General features: G+C 44.6%; 1 protein-coding gene across 4 annotated transcripts in view; it reads left to right on the top strand.

Moving 5' to 3' along the window:
* LOC119968972 (solute carrier family 22 member 15-like) overlaps positions 1-21699 on the top strand; it is a 126319-nt gene that overhangs the window by 31401 nt on the left and 73219 nt on the right. For all 4 annotated transcript variants that reach the window (XR_005461272.1, XM_038802036.1, XM_038802037.1 and 1 more), the window contains 2 exons: positions 16433-16648; positions 20857-20997. Coding sequence is in view for 3 of the 4 variants with exons in the window: in XM_038802036.1 (XP_038657964.1) it covers positions 16433-16648; positions 20857-20997 (357 nt within the window). In the remaining variant the exon portion in view is untranslated. The remainder of the gene's footprint in view (positions 1-16432; positions 16649-20856; positions 20998-21699) is intronic.

The raw sequence follows: 21699 nt of genomic DNA, 5'->3' as shown, positions 1-21699 counted from the left end.
TATGTGGTGGTGATGCTGGAAGATCCATTCTGAGACATGCTTCTCAAGATTAGCGCGGTCCCTGTTGCCTGTTCTGTGGCACATTTGGTCATCCTTGGAGTGGATTCCTCCTCCCATTATAGCACAAGTTTTTCACTGAACCAAATTCCCATGTTCCAGCACAATTACTTGATCAGCAGTATTTCAACTTTCAGCTTGAACCTAGCTTTTTGACATGAGAAACATGAATCATCTTATACGCTGGGATCTACAATCCCAGCATGCCTCAGGTGTTTCTGCACATGTTTGGACTGGGAGGGGACTGTGTATGCGCAGGGCAGCATTTTGGAGTTCTCAGAGTGCCTGTCTGAAGAGGTTAAAGGAAAGAAATAATGTGAAAACCTTAGTATGTGACCAGGAGTGGGTGCCCTACTCAGAGAAGAGTCCCAGGCAGGGGACAGGAAGACGTCCCAAAAGAGGAGTCCCAGACAAAGCACATGGAGAGATCCAAGTTCAAAAGAAAGGAGCAGAGACAGCAAACAGAAAAAGAGGTGCTTTAGCAGACTTTGTGGTGAGGAGAAGCCTGGCAATCAAAGAAGGCATCAAAAGATCGGTGACTCCATGCTGCGGGCCGTTGGGGCAAAGGTAACCCTTTGGAGCTGTAGTGTTCTACCCAGTGCAGCTGAAGAGCTAAAGTTGTGTTCGAGTTGGTGCTCAGTGCAGACTCTGGAATCCAAGGGAATGGAATCTCTGGGGACATGATTGAGATCCTGAGGTGGGTCGATGTTGATGTCGTTTGAGTTGGAGCAACATTTGAATAGTATTCTAAGCTGAGATTTTTGGAAGTGAAGACTGGAACACCTTGTGAGAGAGATTGTCTCGTTGACTCAGTGTTTACTGACATCTGGCTGGGTTTATGAGAGATTTGTGTAATCTGTCATGTGTGGTATTCAATCACAGTTTGCCTGTTAATTCACATGTACCTTATGTTAATCCTGAATGTACAAGATAGATATTGTAAATTGTTTTATTTTTCTGACCTTGTATAGGGAAATTTATTTTTGGAATCTTGTAGATTTATTCTCTTAGCAACTGTTTTGAATATCAAGCTTTGTCTACTTTAACCAAAAAGTTACTGGTCCCCAACTGAATGGTATGATCTGGGGTACTTTATTTCTAATATCACTACCATCAATGTAAAAACAACTCCCAGACATTCTGCACTTGTCAACCTGATAAGACCCCTTAATCACTAATTGAAATACCATTTTATGTACTATGATCAAGAGTTGCTCGGTAATTTCCAACCACAGTGCATCCTTAATGCACATTTTTAACTGCTTATGTTAAAACTAGTGTTCTGGCTCTGCTATTGTGATTAATATCCTCTGCCATGAGCTGTAACATTCCAGAAGCAAACACTTCCAATTACGAGATTATTGAAGTATAAAGAAGTATTTTTAAGAGAACAGAATTCTTATTCGGTATTGTACTATCAATTACTACATGCTGCAGGGAAAAGTAAAGTAGATACACTTTAAGCAAATATCAAAATCTACCCAATATTTCCAATCTTCCACACTAGTATGAATATTGTGAATTTCTCCTTCCAGCGATGCAATTTTTACAGATACAAGATCAATAAAAAGAACTTTGACAAACCTTAATCAGAAGGGCTTCTCTTAAACACTTAGACTTAGTCTATTAATAGATATGGTCATAGAATTGTAATTGTTCCATATTGGGCATGAGGAAATACAATTTGATTCTAGCTTGCCAGCTTGCTCAAGTTTATCTGGAGCAGGCTCCACTACTGCAGCACCCTCCTCTAGCAGCTCCAGCTCGTACAGCTGCAGTGCAATCCTGGGTGATGCACTGCAGAGGAAGGCCACCATTGCTGGTTGAATTCCAACATCCATTGTCTACGTGGGAGTGAAAGGCTGAAATGTTAGCATGCCCCCCACCCCCCGGGTGCCCAACCAGGTCCCACGAACTATATAGTGACCCTGTTTGGCACTGGGTACCCTGCCCCTGCATTTCCCCTCCCTCTGTACCAATGGCCCCGCTTGGCACCATGGGGCCCTCTGGCTCTGATGCCTATTCGTGCTGCTGGGCTACCGTCGGCTGGCGCTGCCCATGCCATCAGTACACTCCTCTGCCCCCCTTCAGTTCCCCCACTGTAGGGGATTCTGTGGGCATTGCGTGCTGCTCTGCTGACGTGTGGCAGCTGGTTGGGATGAGGGTGGTATAGCGGAGGGGTGAGGTGAATATTGCATCAGGCCTGCTAATGATATGCAAACGGCATTTACTGTACATGCAGAGTGGAACGCATTGACGTCATTGTCGAGGCACTGGAGAATTACAATTTGGTGTGAGCCCGGCGCCCATGATTTTGCAGTCAAGACTGATTCTCCACCCAAACGCCTCTCCTGATTTCCGCGTCAGCTGACGGAGAATCCCGCCCACAGACTTTAAGAAAGTATGAAAAAGAGAGGAAACTTAGCAAAGTAAACAAATGAAACACTATGCTGGCCATCACGGAGCAAGAACATTATCAGATCTTTGACATAGAGAACAGAGTGAAAGTCGGAGACCAGAGAGGCTGTAATCTTCATTAATGAAAGAAAGAGCGTGAAGCAGGTAATCCTAAAACATCTACCAGTTGGAATTCTGTTTAATAGCATCCAGAGCAGTAGACTAGAGCAGTGCTTTCAAACTTTTTTTTCCCAGGACCCACTTTTATCAACCGGCAGACCTTTGGGATCCACGCTGACATTTGTGACACACCATTATTGCTTACCTTTAATGCGGCAGGTGAGCCTGCTTGGTCTTCGCGATCTCATTTGCTTCATCATTCAATGTTACATTTCTGTGAAAGACGCCAGCTGACTATTTAAGTCCTCGCTGCATCCTTTGAAAAAGATCAGGAGGTTTGTCCTCAAACTCGCCATGCCTTTCGAAGATTTTTGGGTTTTAAACTCTTATTTGCCAGTAGGTCCCGGCAGATAACACACAAGCGTTTTGCATCTGGTTTTGCATTGGCATAATTAAAGCCATACATACCTCAATAAATTATCTTTCTACTATGCCCGATTTCAGCTTTATCTTTACTGTTTGTTCACCAGAGGCCCTGGAGCTCGGGATACAGTTCACACCAGCACTGCTTTGTCCTGCTGTGGAATTTCCTGAGAAGCTCTCTCCAGCAGATTCAGTTGTAAGGGGTGGCACAGTGGTTAGCACTGCTGTCTCACTGCGCCAGGGACCCGGGTTTGATTCCAGCCTCGGGTGACTGTCTGCAGTTTCCTCTTTCTCCCCGTGTCTGCATGGGTTTCCTCCGGGTGCTCCGGTTTCCTCCCACAGTCCAAAGTAGTGTAGGTTAGGTGGATTGGCCATGATAATTGACGTTTTAATGTCTACAGATGCGCAGGTTAGGTTAGGGGGATACGGGGATAGTGCGCAGTGGACATGGATTGAGTGCTCATTCGAAGGGTTAATGCAGACTCGATGGGCTGAATGGCCTCTCTGCTCTGGAGGGATTCTATGGAGATTCTGGCCTTCTCATCCTTATTTCAAAACAATCCATCTTCAATTCTTCACACAGTCCATTGCCTGCTTGTGGGCAGCTACAAAATGGAGGAATCTCTCCATGATTTCACGCCCAAAACACTGATATGTCTGGTGTGTGACCTCTGTGCCACTGCCTCTGACAGAAAGACTTGATCATGCGAACGGCCTTTTTTTTATCTTGAAATTTAATTTCCAATACCTCATTTTTCCAAGATTATGACGTTTTACTACTGAAAATTAAAACAATTTCAATTGAACATGTGCATTCTTACATTTACACACAAACTTTATTTTAAATATATTCCCGTTACTTTAGAAATTTAAGCAAGTATGGAAAAAAGTACAGTCTTGTTTCTACTTTACAAACTATGACTTTACACGCGATAAAGTAACTTGTCAAACACATACAATGTCATAATATTTCTTACTGGTTCCACTGCATTGCAGTATCTCAACATCCAAGTAATCTTCTCCATTCTCACCAAAAGCACTGAATTCTTGGTTTCCAGAGAGTGGGGCACAAAGTGATGACTGTAGGTTTCTTCCAGTCTTGACATGTAGTAATAATAATAATAATCTTTATTGTCACAAGTTACTGTGAAAATCCCCTAGTTGCCACATTCCAGCGCCTGTACGGGTACACAGAGGGAGAATTCAGAATGTCCAATTCGCCCTACCAGCAGGTCTTTGGGGACTTGTGGGAGGAAACCAAAGCACCCGGAGGAAACCCCCACAGGCACGGGGAGAACCTGCAGACTCCACAAAGACAGTGACCCATGCCAGGAATCGAACCTGCGATGCTGGTGCTGTGAGGCAACAGTGCTAACTACCGTGCTACCGTGGTGCCCTCATGTCTGACGTGTCCGCTGTATTGACTGGCCTTGTTTGGTCAGTATTCCTCACTGACAAACCATGCCTGGCGGTAACGATCATACAGCTCAGCCTCGTGCTGCCCGCCCCCACAAACACCGCACCAATTGAGGACTGCCCATGGCCGGGATTCTTAAATGCCAGTTGTGGCCGTTGGGGACTACTTCCCACAATCGGGAACGCCACAACCAATCGCTCCGCGACCCTCCCTCCCTGCCGGCGACTGACCTAGGTTGTGACCCTGAGTTTGAAAAACCCTGGACTAGAGAAGTAGAAAAGGTGTAAGAGAAGTTGGAAGTGTCAGAAGAATGGAGGAAGGAGCAAGCACAGGAAGGAAACTTGAAGAAAGAAAGAACATTTACTAAAGAGAGCAACAAGAGGCTACATTTCCTATGAGACTTCAAAACACTGACATGTTCAGAATGACTAGCAGGAATGTCCGAGAACTTTGAAGTCTGAACCGAGATTTTGGGGGAGATGTGCTATGGTGGAGTACACTTGACTAAGTCCTATTAAGGGTTAACTGTAATAGTTTGTGATGTCATGTAAGTGACATACACGTGATCCGAGAGTCTAGGAGAAACTAATGTAAGGGAGTGTTCTCGTAGCTACGCGTGTTGCAATAAAGTTAGAGGTTGGGATTTTATGATTTTCTTTTCAAAGTGTCCCAGGTTGGGAAATGTGGGGGGCAGCCCGTCAGCTTTTTCCACCAAATGTTTCAGCACTTTTATTTTAAAAAAAGTGGAAGATCTGGCAGACCGATCTGAATTTAAAAAAAAAGGATCCTGTTTGATTCTCTGCCCCCACTGACTTTCCCGCCCACTGTAAATGGGGGGGGGGGGGGGGGGAAATCCCCCTCTCCCTGCCACAATATTTTTAGCTGACAGTCTTCAGGAGTTATTGGAACTACTCCAACCCAACAGCAGTATACGGCCTGCGAGCTCTTGGCTGTTGCAGAGCTGGTACAGCTTTCAAAACATTAGAATCTTTTTGTTTTTCTTCACATTTAATTGAGGAAAATGTCTGCTTGTTTATAAATCTTACTATATTACAAAATAATTTATTGAAAGTACCTTTTTAAAATTCCATTTATTTTAAAGTACTGGAGAAAGTGTGCATATTTTTTCTTTCTGCTTCATGTTCCCTGTCAATATTTTTGAGAAATGTCTAAGCCTAAAATAATTTTTTCTTTGAAAGAGTGTCTTGTAAATAAAACAAAATAATTTCCATTTATTAAAGTGGATTAAGGACATTTGGTTCCAGCTGAAAGTTTTAAAGGATGCTATTTTATGAAATTGGCTACATTTGACATCAATACCAAGTTATTTTGGAACCGTTTCTCTTTGATTTTCTCCTCTTATTCACCACTTCCAAATAATGTAGCTAATCTCCCTTGAAATTTAATGGAATGAATCTTGCCTACGGCGTTTGCTGGTGACCCAATTATGTAGTAATAGTATAATATCTACATACCACTTATTAAAATTCAATTTAAAAGGCTAGCTCTAGTTTCATCATGTGATTGATTGTATTTGAACAGATTTAATGGTGCAGATAACTTAACTCTGTCACCCAAGCCTTGCTGCATGTTAGCTCTAATATATGTTGTATATTCCTTGTCTTCAAATAGCTATTATGAAAGCTTTCCTATTGGCATGGGCATTATACGTTTGGTAAGGAATGTAAAACCTATTCACCAGCTCATCAATTAACTTATTCATTTATCTTTTTCTTATCCCTTCAGAGCCTTTCACTATTTTTGGCTGAAGAGGTATTTCCATAATTATTATTCATCCTATGCTAGAAAGCTTTTCCACAAATCCTGTTAGTTTGTGGGAAACATGAAGTTCTTCCTGTATTTCCTACTTTGTTGTGCTTAGTTTTAAAAATATATTCCCTATTATTTAAGTTTTATACACACCAAATACCTGTTTGGATGTCATCCATCTGAACCCTATAGTAACTTTAAACTGGGACCTCTTGTATTGGGTTCCCCTCCCACCATGTTGGAGTTGCGAATTTCAACGCAGCAATGGTTGCCTGGAGCTGGACTATGCAAACAACTGTGAGGTCTCTTTAAATCCTCCTTTTTTTCCTAATGGCTTGGTATAGTCTATGGGCAGACATTTGAGGCTTGATTCTTGATGCAGAAAAGTTTTTTAAAATTTCAGTTTAAACACTCCTCTCTCTCCTCTCTCTCTCTCTCTCTCTCTCTCTCTCTCTCTCTCTCTCTCTCTCTCTCTCTCTCTCTCTCTCTCTCTCTCTCTCTTTCCCCCCCCCCCCCCCCCCGGCTCAGTAACTCTTGTAACCACCAAACTTCATCTGGGGAGTCACTATTTTAATTATTTTACCAGCTCCCTTTGTGGTCTATGCTTTTCAGGAGAGAGAAGACCAAGCAGTCAATCCTTCACTATATAACTGCTACAACTGCACAATTGTTCTCCATACTTCCTGTAATAACTGGATATCCTTTCTGAAACACACAGACCAAAACTACTGTAACATTTCAATGTAGTCGTACTAGCGCCAAATATAGTTTTGAAATGATATCTTTGGATTTATTGGTGATATCCTTTGCTATGTATCCCAAAGTTATTTTTGAATAGTTTGGAACACTGTGCTGATGGTTTTAATGACCTGTTCACTAAAACCCCAAGATTTCTCTTCTGCTCCAATTCTTCAATCATAATCCCATTTAGCACGTTTTTCAGATTAACTTTCCATGTGCCAAATCTTATCATTCATGTCTCTTGGTGTTTGTAGAATCTTACTCTGCTCACTAGCTGTCACAATTTATTTTAAATGACCTCAGTTTAAAAGTAAATTATTGGATACACAACTTATTTCATAGAATCATTGATTCCTACAGACCATAAGGAGGCCATGTGGCCCATTGAGTCTGCACCGACTCTTTGAAAGAACACCCTACTGAAGCCCAATCCCCCACCCTATCCCCTGTAGCCATCTAAGATGGACACCAGTAACACAAAATGGAAGACTGCAAAGAATACAGGGAAAAACGGACATAGTAAAGAGCAAACAGCTTGCAGAAGCAGTCAGCATTGAGACACTTGCAAAAACCGGTTTCCCGACAGCTGCAGAGTTCAGGCAGCGCTGTAAATGGGAAAACAGTTTACATACTAATGAGGTGATACCGGGACAATCCCGGGCACAATAGATACACTCAAGTATCAATCGATACTTTCAAAAGCGAAGCAGACACGATGGAGCCAGCGAAACCAGGACAATGAGTCCTAAGAACCGCCCCAGCCATCAAGGAACGACCCTAGGATAGGGGGGGTTCAAATCATATCGATTGGGAAAAGGCCCAATCGATCCCCAGCAGGTGAGGAAGCCCGCCCCAAGGGGCACGGACCTCCTGGGACCTATAAAAGAATGTCCCGCACATGGTTCGGTCTCCTGTCTCCGGCCTCCGACTCCAGCCTCCAGACTCCTGTCTTTTACACCAGCCGTCGAGCAGCAGCCATCGATAAGTAAGCGCCAAACGACGATCGCTACCTTGACCCAGGCATTACTTATACACGTGCCGACCGGTAGTAACAAGAAGTTGCAGACCAGATCGGAACGAAGGCCTTGTTCCCTGAGCTTGCCTGTTCCTTCTTAGATAAGTATTAGTCGTTTAATGGTAGAAGTAAGTTAGTCTTTAGCGTGTGCATGAGTATTTATTATAATTGTTATAATAAACTCTAACTGATTGGACTTACTAATTGGTGTATAACTTTATTGCTTTGAACTTGACCTTGGTACTTGTGACGGTGTCTCTTACGGCACCTGGCGACTCCAGAGCATAGAAACGAGAAACAGAGCCAAGCGAGTGTTAAGCACACTTCCTCTGCTGGAGGAGTGTTAAACACACTTACTCAGAACGAGCAACATTTAGTGGCGAACTCTGACGGGACTCGACTAGAAGTGGCCCCCCCCCACACCGAGAGAACCCAGAAATTTGAATTGGAAATCTAATTGGGAAAAAGGAAATATCACAAGTGTTCAAGGAGTTCAAATCAATAACGATAATTCGGAAGTGTGTTTTGTGCATGCGTAACTAACAGGGTTGTAAGGTTAACCTGAGAGATTTTTGTTGCGACAAACTGTCGGTAGTTTTTTAAGCGGAACATAGCAAAAGCCTTACCCGTCTTTTAAAACATTACCTGAACATCCCCTGCTCCAAATTAAGACAGAAGGAGGAAATGGCCATGCAGGCAATGGAACGCCTCATGAACCCAGAGCAGTTCGTGGTCGCAGCGACCAGCAGTAGCAGAGTAGGCCAGTGTCCCGTGTGGGAGCTGGAACTACGCAAGTATCTAAAAGGGAAAGGACGGCCCCTTTGGAATGAGTTTAGTATGAATGAGGAGACAGGGCCCGGGAGTATAGGACATACTTGGTGGGAGAACCTCTCTCAAATTCATAAGAAAAATCTTAGTAAAGCACGCAAGTCGATGGCAATCGTGTCCTGTTTGGCACAATTGCGAGGCACTGAGGAGGTCGTTCGGACGCTCCGAGCAGAGTTAGAGGAACAAAACAGAATGAGTAAAGTGGATGTCAGGGACATCGAAAAGGAAAACCTCGAGCTAAGAGGGAAGCTGGCAGAGAAGGGTAGAGAGGTAGATGATGCCAAGAGGGCACATCAGTCGTGTCTAGCCCATCTGAGCAGTTCCCAGACCCAATATGAAAAAGCCTATCAAGATGTGCAACGTGCAGTCCTGATACGAGAAGAGTCAGAAAAGCAGGTAGAGGCATTGCAGAGGTAATGCTCTGACCTAAATGTAGCTTTAAGAGCACTCCATGCTGCCACCACTGAGCAAAGACAGAGCACAGTAGACCATGCAAAATGCAGGAAGCAGATTGCGGAGCTGCAATCGTTGCTTTCAGTGCAGAATGGGTTCCAAAGCACCTTACAGTTAGATGAGGAGAATGCCCCAGATTGGCAGGAACTGAGCGAGACAGCGCAGCGCTATGTTCAGGGAACATGTGCGCCAGAAGCGCAACAAAAGAGGAAAGCACCCCAACCCCCCACAGATCAGATAGCACCCGCACCTATGAACCCAGTCACCACCCAAAGAAAGGCAACCACAGACGGCGCACCCGACATCACCTACACCACCCCCTTAACTGTAACCCAACTCAGGGACGCGTGTGAGAAAATCACTCCGTTTCTCCCCACCGCAAACCCCCACCAATTTTTCGCTAAGGTAAAACAGCAGGCTACCATGTACGGCCTGGATGAAAGAGAGCAGGTTAAGCTCACTGTTTTGAGTTTAGACCCATCAGTAGTTGCAGCCCTCCCCGACCCACAGAACGTTGGAGGAGGCACCCTCGAAGAGATGCATACATCCATTTTAGATGCGATAGGATATAATAGAGGAGACCCAGTTGAAGGCCTAAATAAATGTAGGCAAAAGAGGACAGAGCACCCCACAGCATTCGCAGGAAGGCTGTGGATCCATTTCACTGCAGTTTCTAGCGAATTAGACCGCGCGCATTTAAACCGAGACCACATGGTTAAATGGACCCGCACCATAATCTCCCATGCCACAGATGCAGGACAGAATGCTTGCAATAGTTCTGACCCCTCAGAAGAGGCCCATAATGAGAAATGGGTTCTGAAAAGATTGTCCCGCGCTTGGGAACAATCTGTTCAGGGCAAAGTTAAGCTAAAGACCCCAGAGGAAGCTCAGGCTGCAGCGGATATTCAGGCAGTGAGAGCGCACCAAAACCCCGCATGGGTAAACGAAGGGAAGAACAGCCCTCCACAGAAGTCGCAGAAATGCTACAACTGTGGTCAATTAGGCCATTTTGCAAAAGAATGCAATGTCCCACCAGAGTCGCCACTAAATGTTGTTCGTTCTGACTTCCTCTGCTGGAGGAGTGTTAAACACACTTACTCAGAACGAGCAACACCCCATAACTCATCCTAGGGGCAATTTAGCATAGCCAATCCACCTAACCTATACATCTTTGGACTTGAACTGAACTATGGTGTAAACTTGTTCAAGTATCATTATCTAAAGCAATCAAAGTACCACCTTTAGATCTACTACATGATCCAGCTGCAGCAATACCACTTTGCCTGCTTACTTGGTGACGTTACCAGTGCCATCTTTTTACGATCCACCCAACCCTTTCAGAATTCCCAGTACCATTTAGGTTCATTATAGATCCATCACCAACATACTATAACATAGATAGATGAGGGGCTGCATGCTCTGCTCATGTTTAAATGTCCCAACCAAAGTTCAGAGATATCAGTTGTATCTAAATCTACAATTCAACCACATGGCTAAAATTCCAATACCATAGATTGTGGCAGAAAATGTGACTTTTGAAGCCGAGAAAAATTCTTCTTAAAATAGGTATCGACTAATATGGTCACCAGGGGACGCCCGGAATGCATTCCCCAATGGGACGGAGAAATGAGCATCAGGGAGAATTGGCGCTCATCCGAAAGTGATGCTGCAACGCGCCCCAGAAACGAGAGGTCCACGCCACATGCAAGCGGGAGCATGCAAATGAAGGCAAACGGGATTTTAATGACCCATTCGCATTTATTTAGCGGACCTTATGCTCCAGCCTCCCGTGATTCTCCAGTCCCTGCGGCCGGGAATCACATGGGCGCGGATCACTTATGGTCTCCACCAGAGAGGCTCTGAGCCCATCAGCGGGCAACCCCCCCCCCCCCCCCAAACAATGCACTGCCTGCCCATACATTCTCTACCAGACTCCCCACTCTCTCTCCTAACCTCCCTACCCACAGGGACCCCCTCCCCCCACAGGGAACCCTGTAATATGGAGACCCCCTCCCCCCACAGGGACCCCTGTAATAGGGAGACCCCCTGCCCCCACAGGGACCCCTGTAATAGGGAGACCTCCCCCCACAGGGACCCCTGTAATAGGTAGACTCCCTCCCCCCACGGGGACCCCTGTAATAGGGAGACCCCCTCCCTCCACAGAGACCCCTGTAATAGTGAGACCCCACCCCTACAGGGACCCCTGTAATAGGGAGACACCCCCTCCCCCACAGGGACCCCTGTAATAGGGGGAGACCCTGTACTAAAGGGACCCCCTTGAGTGATTGGAATTCACTTACCTCTCTTTCATTTGGTCAGTGTTTATAAAATTGGGAATTTTATCACTTAAGCCGCTGAACTTTGAACGGAGATGAATGTATCAAAGCTGCAGATGGTTTGTAGAAGCTGTTAATCACAGACCATTACTAGAGAGCTATGGAAACCAGAAGCAGGTCACAGCTGCGCTCATAGAAAGAATCATAGAATACCTGCAGTGCAGAAGGAGACCATTCGGCCCATCAAGTCTACATGGACCCCCTGAATAAACACCCAATCAAGGCCCGCTCCTTCACCTTATCCCTGTAACCCCATAACCCCACCTAACCTTTTGGACATTGAGGGCAATTTAGCATGACCAATCCAACCCCCTGTCTGTACTTCCAACTCCCACTGCCCCCTCTCTCCATGACCAACACCCTGTGGGTTAGGGGGGTCTCCCTATCACAGGGGTCCCTGTGGGGTAGGGGGGTCTCCCGATCATAGGGGTTCCTATGGGGAGGGGGTCTCCCTATCACAGGGGTCCCTGTGGGGGTGCTTCCTATAATAGGGGTCCCTGTGGGGAGGGGAGTCTCCCGATCATAGGGGTTCCTATGGGGAGGGGGTCTCCCTATCACAGGGGTCTCTGTGGGGGGTGGTCCCTATAATAGGGGTCCCTGTGGGAGGATGTTCTCCCTATCACAGGAGTCCCTGTGGGGTAGGGGGGTTCTCCCTGTCACAGGGGCCCATGTTGGGTAGGGGGCGATCTCCCTATCACAGGGGTCCCAGTGGGGTAGGGTGTTCTCCCTATCACAGGAGTCCCTGTGGGGAAGGGGGTTCTCCCTATCACAGGGGTCTCTGTGGGGTATGGGGGTCTCCCTATCACAGTGTGGGGAAGGAGGGGGCTCCCTATCACAGGGGTCCCAGTGAGGTAGGGGGTTCTCCCTATCACAGGGGTCCCTGTGGGGTAGGGGGTTCTCCCTATCACAGGGGTCCCTGTGGGTTATGGGGGTCTCCCTATCACAGGAGTCCCTGTGGGGTAAGGGGGGGTCTCCCTATCATAGGAGTCCCTGTGGGGAGGGGTGTCTCCCTATCAGTGTGGGGAGGGAGGGGGTGTTACCTTATCACAGGAGTCTGTGGGGTAGGGAGTGTTACCTTATCGCAGGGGTCCCTGTGGGGTAAGGGGGGTCTCCCTATCACAGGGGTCCCTGCGGGGAGAGGAGAGGGGAGGTCTCCCAAGATCCAAAACAAATAATTCATTAAATTCATTCTGTGTTCTTTGGCTAATAATAATAAGAATCGTTATTAGTGATACAAGTATACAAGTAGGCTTACATTAACATTGCAATGAAGTTACTATGAAAATCCCCCCCCCCCCCCCCCCAAGTCCCAGTCACCATATTCCGACACCTCTTTGGGTACACTGAGGGAGAATTCTGAATGTCCAATTCACCTAACAAGCACGTCTTTCGGGATTTGTGGGAGGAAACTGGAGCACCTGGAGGAAACCCACACAGATACTGGGCGAACATGCAGACTCCGTGCAGACAGTGACCCAAGCTGGGAATCGAACCTGGGTCCTTGGCGCTGTGAAACAACAGTGCTGGCCACCGTGGCACCCAATGGCATCATTGTATCAGATTTGGCACTTTCAGTTTCAGTATCAATGCTCCACAACCAATTAGCTTCCTCTCCATACGGTCAATTAGATATCCCACATCTTTAGAAATGATCTGATAGTATTTTATGCGTTAATAACATCCCACAATTTGATGACAAAACTACAAAATATCAAGCGAGGGAGCAACCATATTTACACTCCTTTGGGAAGGATTTTCTGTATCAACCATACACCTATTCCATGTTGGCTTGTTGAGGCACACATCAAAAGTTCAACTATGGACCTGAGTAAAGCTACAATGTTGATGTTATACCTTGCATGTGCCTCTTGATCTCATCAGTTATACGGCATCTGAACCTCCCACACTAACAAGCTGCATTCTTCATATAGGCCTATGGGATGGCTATTTCACACATTATTGATCCACATCCTCGCTCCATCCTCATTCATCCAATCTTTTATGGACATGCAGGAACTTGATTTTCGGCATGGTTTTACATTTAAAAATTATCAGTTTTAATTTTGTCATGTCAGCCATGCAGGCTAGTACCATTATGACTCTTGTCTTCTCAGGTCCTGTGGTTTTCACCAGAACTGCTTTCAGACCTTTCCACTCCACAGTTAGGCTGCTGGGCGTATTGAAATTCATGAGTGTTTCATCCATTTTGCCGATGTGACATAACAGGCACTAATGTTTTTGCTGCTGTCTGATGATGAATTGTTGGAAACTGGTCATTTTGGCATTGAGGCATTTTGGCAGTCTCGAAGCAATCTTGGTCTTCCGTCGCAACATAGACATTCTTGTTCCATAAAATGGCCACGCCAACTAGCTGATGCTCTGAATTTTCTTTCTTTGCTGGACTCCGGGTTTGTTTTAGTCACTCAAGTGCCATATGTGGTGGTGATGCTGGAAGATCCATTCTGAGACATGCTTCTCAAGATTAGCGCGGTCCCTGTTGCCTGTTCTGTGGCACATTTGGTCATCCTTGGAGTGGATTCCTCCTCCCATTATAGCACAAGTTTTTCACTGAACCAAATTCCCATGTTCCAGCACAATTACTTGATCAGCAGTATTTCAACTTTCAGCTTGAACCTAGCTTTTTGACATGAGAAACATGAATCATCTTATACGCTGGGATCTACAATCCCAGCATGCCTCAGGTGTTTCTGCACATGTTTGGACTGGGAGGGGACTGTGTATGCGCAGGGCAGCATTTTGGAGTTCTCAGAGTGCCTGTCTGAAGAGGTTAAAGGAAAGAAATAATGTGAAAACCTTAGTATGTGACCAGGAGTGGGTGCCCTACTCAGAGAAGAGTCCCAGGCAGGGGACAGGAAGACGTCCCAAAAGAGGAGTCCCAGACAAAGCACATGGAGAGATCCAAGTTCAAAAGAAAGGAGCAGAGACAGCAAACAGAAAAAGAGGTGCTTTAGCAGACTTTGTGGTGAGGAGAAGCCTGGCAATCAAAGAAGGCATCAAAAGATCGGTGACTCCATGCTGCGGGCCGTTGGGGCAAAGGTAACCCTTTGGAGCTGTAGTGTTCTACCCAGTGCAGCTGAAGAGCTAAAGTTGTGTTCGAGTTGGTGCTCAGTGCAGACTCTGGAATCCAAGGGAATGGAATCTCTGGGGACATGATTGAGATCCTGAGGTGGGTCGATGTTGATGTCGTTTGAGTTGGAGCAACATTTGAATAGTATTCTAAGCTGAGATTTTTGGAAGTGAAGACTGGAACACCTTGTGAGAGAGATTGTCTCGTTGACTCAGTGTTTACTGACATCTGGCTGGGTTTATGAGAGATTTGTGTAATCTGTCATGTGTGGTATTCAATCACAGTTTGCCTGTTAATTCACATGTACCTTATGTTAATCCTGAATGTACAAGATAGATATTGTAAATTGTTTTATTTTTCTGACCTTGTATAGGGAAATTTATTTTTGGAATCTTGTAGATTTATTCTCTTAGCAACTGTTTTGAATATCAAGCTTTGTCTACTTTAACCAAAAAGTTACTGGTCCCCAACTGAATGGTATGATCTGGGGTACTTTATTTCTAATATCACTACCATCAATGTAAAAACAACTCCCAGACATTCTGCACTTGTCAACCTGATAAGACCCCTTAATCACTAATTGAAATACCATTTTATGTACTATGATCAAGAGTTGCTCGGTAATTTCCAACCACAGTGCATCCTTAATGCACATTTTTAACTGCTTATGTTAAAACTAGTGTTCTGGCTCTGCTATTGTGATTAATATCCTCTGCCATGAGCTGTAACATTCCAGAAGCAAACACTTCCAATTACGAGATTATTGAAGTATAAAGAAGTATTTTTAAGAGAACAGAATTCTTATTCGGTATTGTACTATCAATTACTACATGCTGCAGGGAAAAGTAAAGTAGATACACTTTAAGCAAATATCAAAATCTACCCAATATTTCCAATCTTCCACACTAGTATGAATATTGTGAATTTCTCCTTCCAGCGATGCAATTTTTACAGATACAAGATCAATAAAAAGAACTTTGACAAACCTTAATCAGAAGGGCTTCTCTTAAACACTTAGACTTAGTCTATTAATAGATATGGTCATAGAATTGTAATTGTTCCATATTGGGCATGAGGAAATACAATTTGATTCTACAGAAGAGAGCTTTGTCTAACAGGAGGCCTTTGGCAAAGAGCATAAAGGAACCTAATCACCTAGACTTACTATATTAATAGATATCACATGGTCATTGAATTGTTACATGTTGGGCATGAGGAAGTACATTTTGATTCTACAGAAGAGAGCTTTGTCTAATGGGAGGCCTTTGGCATAGAGCATAAAGAAACCTAAGTAAAAACCCAAATCTGTGACACAAGTTCATAGATGCTGAAAAAATGTTGATTCATTCTGCACTGGCCACAATTTTTATGGTAAACCTATCTTTTGATTGTAGCCATAAAATTTGGTGTTATTCTTGACAAAATCGGCAGAGCACTCTGAGCAGGATTGTTTGTAAATTACTTTTACTTTTCAATTCTCTGTGTTGTAATATGTACATCCATGAAGTGTTTTAACTTGTTACCAAGCAATAATTGGCCACAGTAGTGCAAGTACATTCAATTTGCATATATACTAATGGCTTTGACTGGAAAGTTTTCCTTCATCAACAAAAATATTTATTTTAATTGAATTTCAGTTGAAGATCAGATGTATCTTTTCTATTTTGTTTAATTTTTAATTACGTACCTGGTTAAAATGGGTGCATAATTAGAAATCTGTGTGCATCTATTTGAGCTGTTACTAATATTTAATTTTAAAATATCGTATTGTTACTGCCCGTTTGTAGTTTTATTCCAGAATCTCCACATTGGCTGTATGCTCAAGGGCGGTGGAGTGAAGCAAAAGATATTCTTGAGAAGTTTGCTAAGAAACATGGTCAGACGAAGGGTACAGTGACATTGAAGCCACCAGTTGTCCACGATTGTGACCACTCTGCCTGTGTCCTTGACCTTTTTCACCATCGTCTTCTCTTGGGGAGGACATTGATAATGATGTATGTGTGGTATGTGGCAATTTTTTTTGTATCTGTTTTATGCTTTATAGTTGTGCATGGAGGTATATGGAGTGGTTGGGGCAAAAAGTATTGATGCATTTAAGGGAAGGGTAGATAGGCATATGAAGGAGAAGGGGATAGAGGGTTATACTGATAGGTAAATGAGGAAAGATGGGGGGACGTTTGCGTGGAGCACGAACGGAAACATGGACTGGTGGGCCAAATGGTTTGTTTTTGTGCTGTTTATTGCATGTGGCGTATCTTTTAATCTGTTTGGGACCAAACACTACACAGTCGGGCTGCAGTGAAACTTGAGAATGGTCAGGTATATTCTATGTTCTTTACCCACGACACTTTTCCTCTGATCCTGGAATCTGTTGTTCAGTGCAGCTGAGATTAGAAATTCAGCACGCATAAAATTACATAAAAACTAGTAACAGGAGTAGGCCATTCAGCCCTTTGAGCCTGCTCCATGATTCAATATCATCATGACTGTGCCTCAATCTCAATGCCATAGAAACAGAGAAGAAAGGAGCAGGAGGAGGCCATTTGGCCCTTCGAACCAGCTCTGCCAATCATTATGATCATGGCTGATGATCCAACTCAACAGCCTAATACTACTTGTCCCCCCACATCCTTTGATCCCCTTCGCCACATGTGCTATATCTAACTTTGTCTTGAAAACATGCAATGTTTTGGCTTCAATTACTTCCTGTGGTAATGAATTCCAAAAACTAACCACTCTCTGAATGAAGAAATTTCTCTATGTCCTAAATGGTCTACCCCATATCTTCAGACTGTGACCCCCTGGTTCTGGACACACCCACCATCGGAAACATCCTTCCTGCATCTACTCTGTCTAGCCCTGTTAGAATTTTATAGGTTTCTATGAAATCCCCCCTCATTCTTCTGAACTCCAGCGAATACAAACCTAACTGATTCGATCTGTCCTTGTACGTCAGTCCCGCCATCCCAGAAATCATTCTGGTAAACCTTTGCTGCACTCCCTCTATAGCAAGAATATCCTTCCTCAGATAAAGAGACTAAAACTACACACAATATTCCAGGTGTGGCTTCGCCAAGACCCTGTATAATTGCAGCAAGACATCCCTGCTCCTGGATTAGAATCCTGTTGCCATGAAGGCCATTGTATCATTTGCCGCCTTTACCGCCTCCTGTAGTAATAATAATAATCTTTTTTATTGTCACAAGTAGTCTTATATTAACACTGCAATGAAGTTACTGTGAAAATCCCCTAATCACCATATTATGGCGCCTGTTCGATACACTTGAGGGAGAATTCAGAATGTCCACATCACCTAATAGTACGTCTTTTAAGATTTGTGGGAGGAAACCGGAGCACCCGGTGGAAACCCATGCAGACACGGGGAGAACGTGCAGACCAGACACCGCATAGACAGCGACCGAAGCTGGGAATCAAACCTGGGTCCTTGGCGCTGTGAAGCAAGAGTGCTAACCACTGTGCTATCGTGCCGCTGGCCTGCATGCTTACTTTCAGTGACTGGCGTACGAGGACACCCAGGTCTCGTTGCACATCCCCTCTCCTAATTTGTTGCCATTCAGATAATAGTTTGTATTCTAGTTTTTGCTACCAAAGTGGATAACCTCACATATCTCCAAATTATACTGCATCTGCCATTCGTTTGCCCATTCACTCAACTTGTCCTAATCACACTGAAGGATCTCTGCATCCTCCTCACAGCTCACTCTCCCATACAACTTGGTGTCATCTGCAAATTTGGAGATATTACATTTTGTTCCCTCATCTAAATCATTAATATATATTGTGAATAGCTGGAGTCCTAGCACTGATCCCTGTGATATCCCACTAGTCACTGCCTGCCAATTTGAAAAAGACCCGTTAATTCCTACTCTTTGTTTCCTGTCTGCCGACCAGTTTTCTATCCATCTCAATACACTACCTCAATTCCCTTGCACTTTAATTTTGCACACTAATCTCTTTGTCAAAGGTCTTCTGAATGTCCAAATTTACCACATCCACTGGCTCTCCCTCGTCAACTCTACCAGTTACACCCTCAAAGAATTGCAGTAGATTTGTCAAGCACGATGTTCCCTTCATAAATCCATGCTGACTCTGTCCGGTCCTGCCACTATTTTCTAAGTGCCCTGCTATAAAATCATTGATAATGGATTCTAGAATTTTCCCCACTACTGACATCAGGCTTATGGTTTATAATTCCCTGTTTTCTCCCTAGCTCCCATTTTTAATAGTGGAGTTACGTTAGCTACCCTCCAATCAGCAGGAACTGTTTCAGAGTCTATAGAATCCTGGAAGATGACCACCGATGCAGCCACTATTTCTAGAGCCACTTCCTTAAATACTCTGGAATGTAGGTTATCAGGCCCTGGGGATTTATCAGCCTTCAATCCCCTCAATTTCTCCAACATCATTTCTCTACAATATTCAGAAAATCGTAGAATCCCTACAGTGCAAAGGATGTCATTTGGCCCAACGAGTCCACACCGATCGTCTGAATGAGCACTCCACCCAAAACCACTTATCTGCCCGATCCCAATAACTCATTTAACCTAACCTATACATCCCTGGACACTAAGGGGCAATTTAGCATGGCCAATCTATCTAACCTGCACATCTTTGAAATATGGGAGGAAACTGGAGCACCTGGAGGAAACCCACAATGACCCGGGGAAAATGTGCAAACTCCACGCAGACAGCCACCCAAGGCTGGAATTGAACCCGGGATCCTGGCGCTGTGAGGCAACAGTGCTAACTACTGTGCTACCATCTCTTTCAGTTTCTCCCACTCACTAACACGGTGCTCTCCAACATTTCTGGTATCTGATTTGTGTCCTCATTCTTGATCACCTTTCCAGTTTTACTTTTGTGTCGGACAGGAATAAACAATAGTTGCAGTTAGCCCATGCGCTCCGTGAATGTTTGCCCTTGTCTATCCACTGTTATCCCTTTAAGTAATGTTTCCCTATCTACCATATCGCACTGATCGTGGGCCTATGCCCCCCTTGGCATGGCCATGGTACTGCCATGCCAATCGGGCCCCCAGATGCCCCAAACGGGCATCTGGCGCCCGTTTCACGACGGCAGCGAGCATGTGTGTTTGCTGCCGTGTTGAAACGGGCGCGAAGGCCTGGCCGCTCGGCCCATCAGCCTCGGAGAATCGCTGCTTGCTGTAAAAAAACGGCGAGCGCCGATTCATGGCGTGGGGGGGGGGGAGAGAGAGAATCGCGCCCCTAATCTCAGAATGAACTACTTCACACTCTATCTTGCTGAAAAATTCTATCGTATTATGGTCCCTTATCTCCAAGGAGTCTCGCACTAGATTGGCAATAATTCCATTCTCATTACACAGTACCCAGTCTAGGATGGCCTACTCTCAAATTGGTTTCTCAACCTATTGGTCCAGAAAACCATCACATATACACTGGTATATTCCTGCTTTCTCGCCATATCCCTTGATGTCATTAAAATCTAAAAAAAATCCATCTCTTTCTTGAGTGCATTCAGTAACTTAGCCTCCACAGCCTCCTGTAGTAGAGAATTCCACAAGTTTACTACCTTTTTAGTGAAGAAATGTTTCCTCATCTCAGTCCTAAATGGTCTACCCCATATCCTGAGACTGTCTGCTGGTTCTAGATTCCCTAACAAGAGAAAACATCCTTCCTTCACCTAGTCTGTCCAGCCCTGTTAGAATTTTATTAATTTAAGTCAGATCTTCTCTAATCCTTCTAAGCTTTAGTGAATACAGGCCCAGTTGAACCAATCTCTCCTAATAGAACAATCCCTCCAACTCCGGTATCAGCCTAGTGAATCTCCACTGCATTCCCACTTTGGCAAATATACCCTTTCTGGGTAGGGAGACCAAAACTGCACACGGTACTCCAGGTGTGGTCTCACTAAGGCCCTGTATAGCTGCAGTAAAACATCTCTACTTTTGAACTCAAATCCTCTTGCATTGAAGGCCAACATACCATTTGCCTTCCTAATTGCTTGCTGCACCAGTCTCTCCCCTTTAATTGACTGGTGTACAAGAACACCCAGTGAAGGAATGGTAATATAGTTCCAAGTCAGGATGGTGAGTGGCTTGGAGGGGAATGTTCTATGGTGATGTTCCCATGTGTCTAGCTTAGGAAATAAAACCAGGAACATTTGACTTGAACTTCTAAATAATATCCTTGTCTCTTTTCTTTCCTATTAGGTTCATATGCAGTCTTGTGTATTATGGTCTGACTCTAAATGTTGGAAACATGGGTGGTAATCTGTATCTAAACATAGCACTATCTGGATTAGCTGAGTTGCCTTCATATCCTCTCTGTTACTTTCTCATGAACTGCACTTGGTGAGTTGACAAATCCTTTCTCCAGTCTATATTTTTCTTAATTCGTTCACGGGATGTGGGTGTCGCTGGCTAGGCAAACATTTATTGCCAACTTGAGTTGCCCTTGAAAGGGTGGTGGTAAGTTTTCTTCTTGAATCCCTGAGATGTAGCTACACCCACAGTGCTCTTGGTGAAGGAAATCCAGGATTTTGACACAGGGACAGCGAAGTAACGGTGATATATTTCTATGACAAGGTAGTGGATAACTTGAAAGGGAACTCCCAGGTAGTGATGTTCCCAGGTATCTTCCGCCTTTGTCCTTCTAGATCAGGGGTGGGCAAACTACGGCCCGCGGGCCCACCCCTGTTCTAGATGGTAACAGTTGTGCATTTGGAATGTGCAGCCAAAGGAACCTTGGTGAGTTCCTGCAGTGCATCTTGAGTATGGAACACACTGGCCGCTGTTCATCGGTGGTGGAGGAATTGGATGTTTGTGGAAAAGGTAGCAACCAAGTGGACTGCTTTGTCCTAGATGGTGAAAAACTTCTTGAGTGTTGGTGCTGCACTCATCAGGCAAATGGAGAGTATCTCTGACGTGTACCTTGTAGATGGTGGACAGGCTTTGGGGAGTCAGGAGGTGAGTTACTCACGGTAGGACTCCTAGCCTTTGATCTGCTGTTGCAGCCACAGTAGTTATATCTTTGCAAATATCTTCACAAAATCT

Source organism: Scyliorhinus canicula, chromosome 7 (assembly GCF_902713615.1).
Source record: "Scyliorhinus canicula chromosome 7, sScyCan1.1, whole genome shotgun sequence".
In the NCBI taxonomy this organism is placed as follows: Eukaryota; Metazoa; Chordata; class Chondrichthyes; order Carcharhiniformes; family Scyliorhinidae; genus Scyliorhinus; species Scyliorhinus canicula.
The sequence above is the reverse complement of the archived record's forward strand: the minus strand, read 5'-3'. Positions and strand labels throughout refer to the sequence as shown.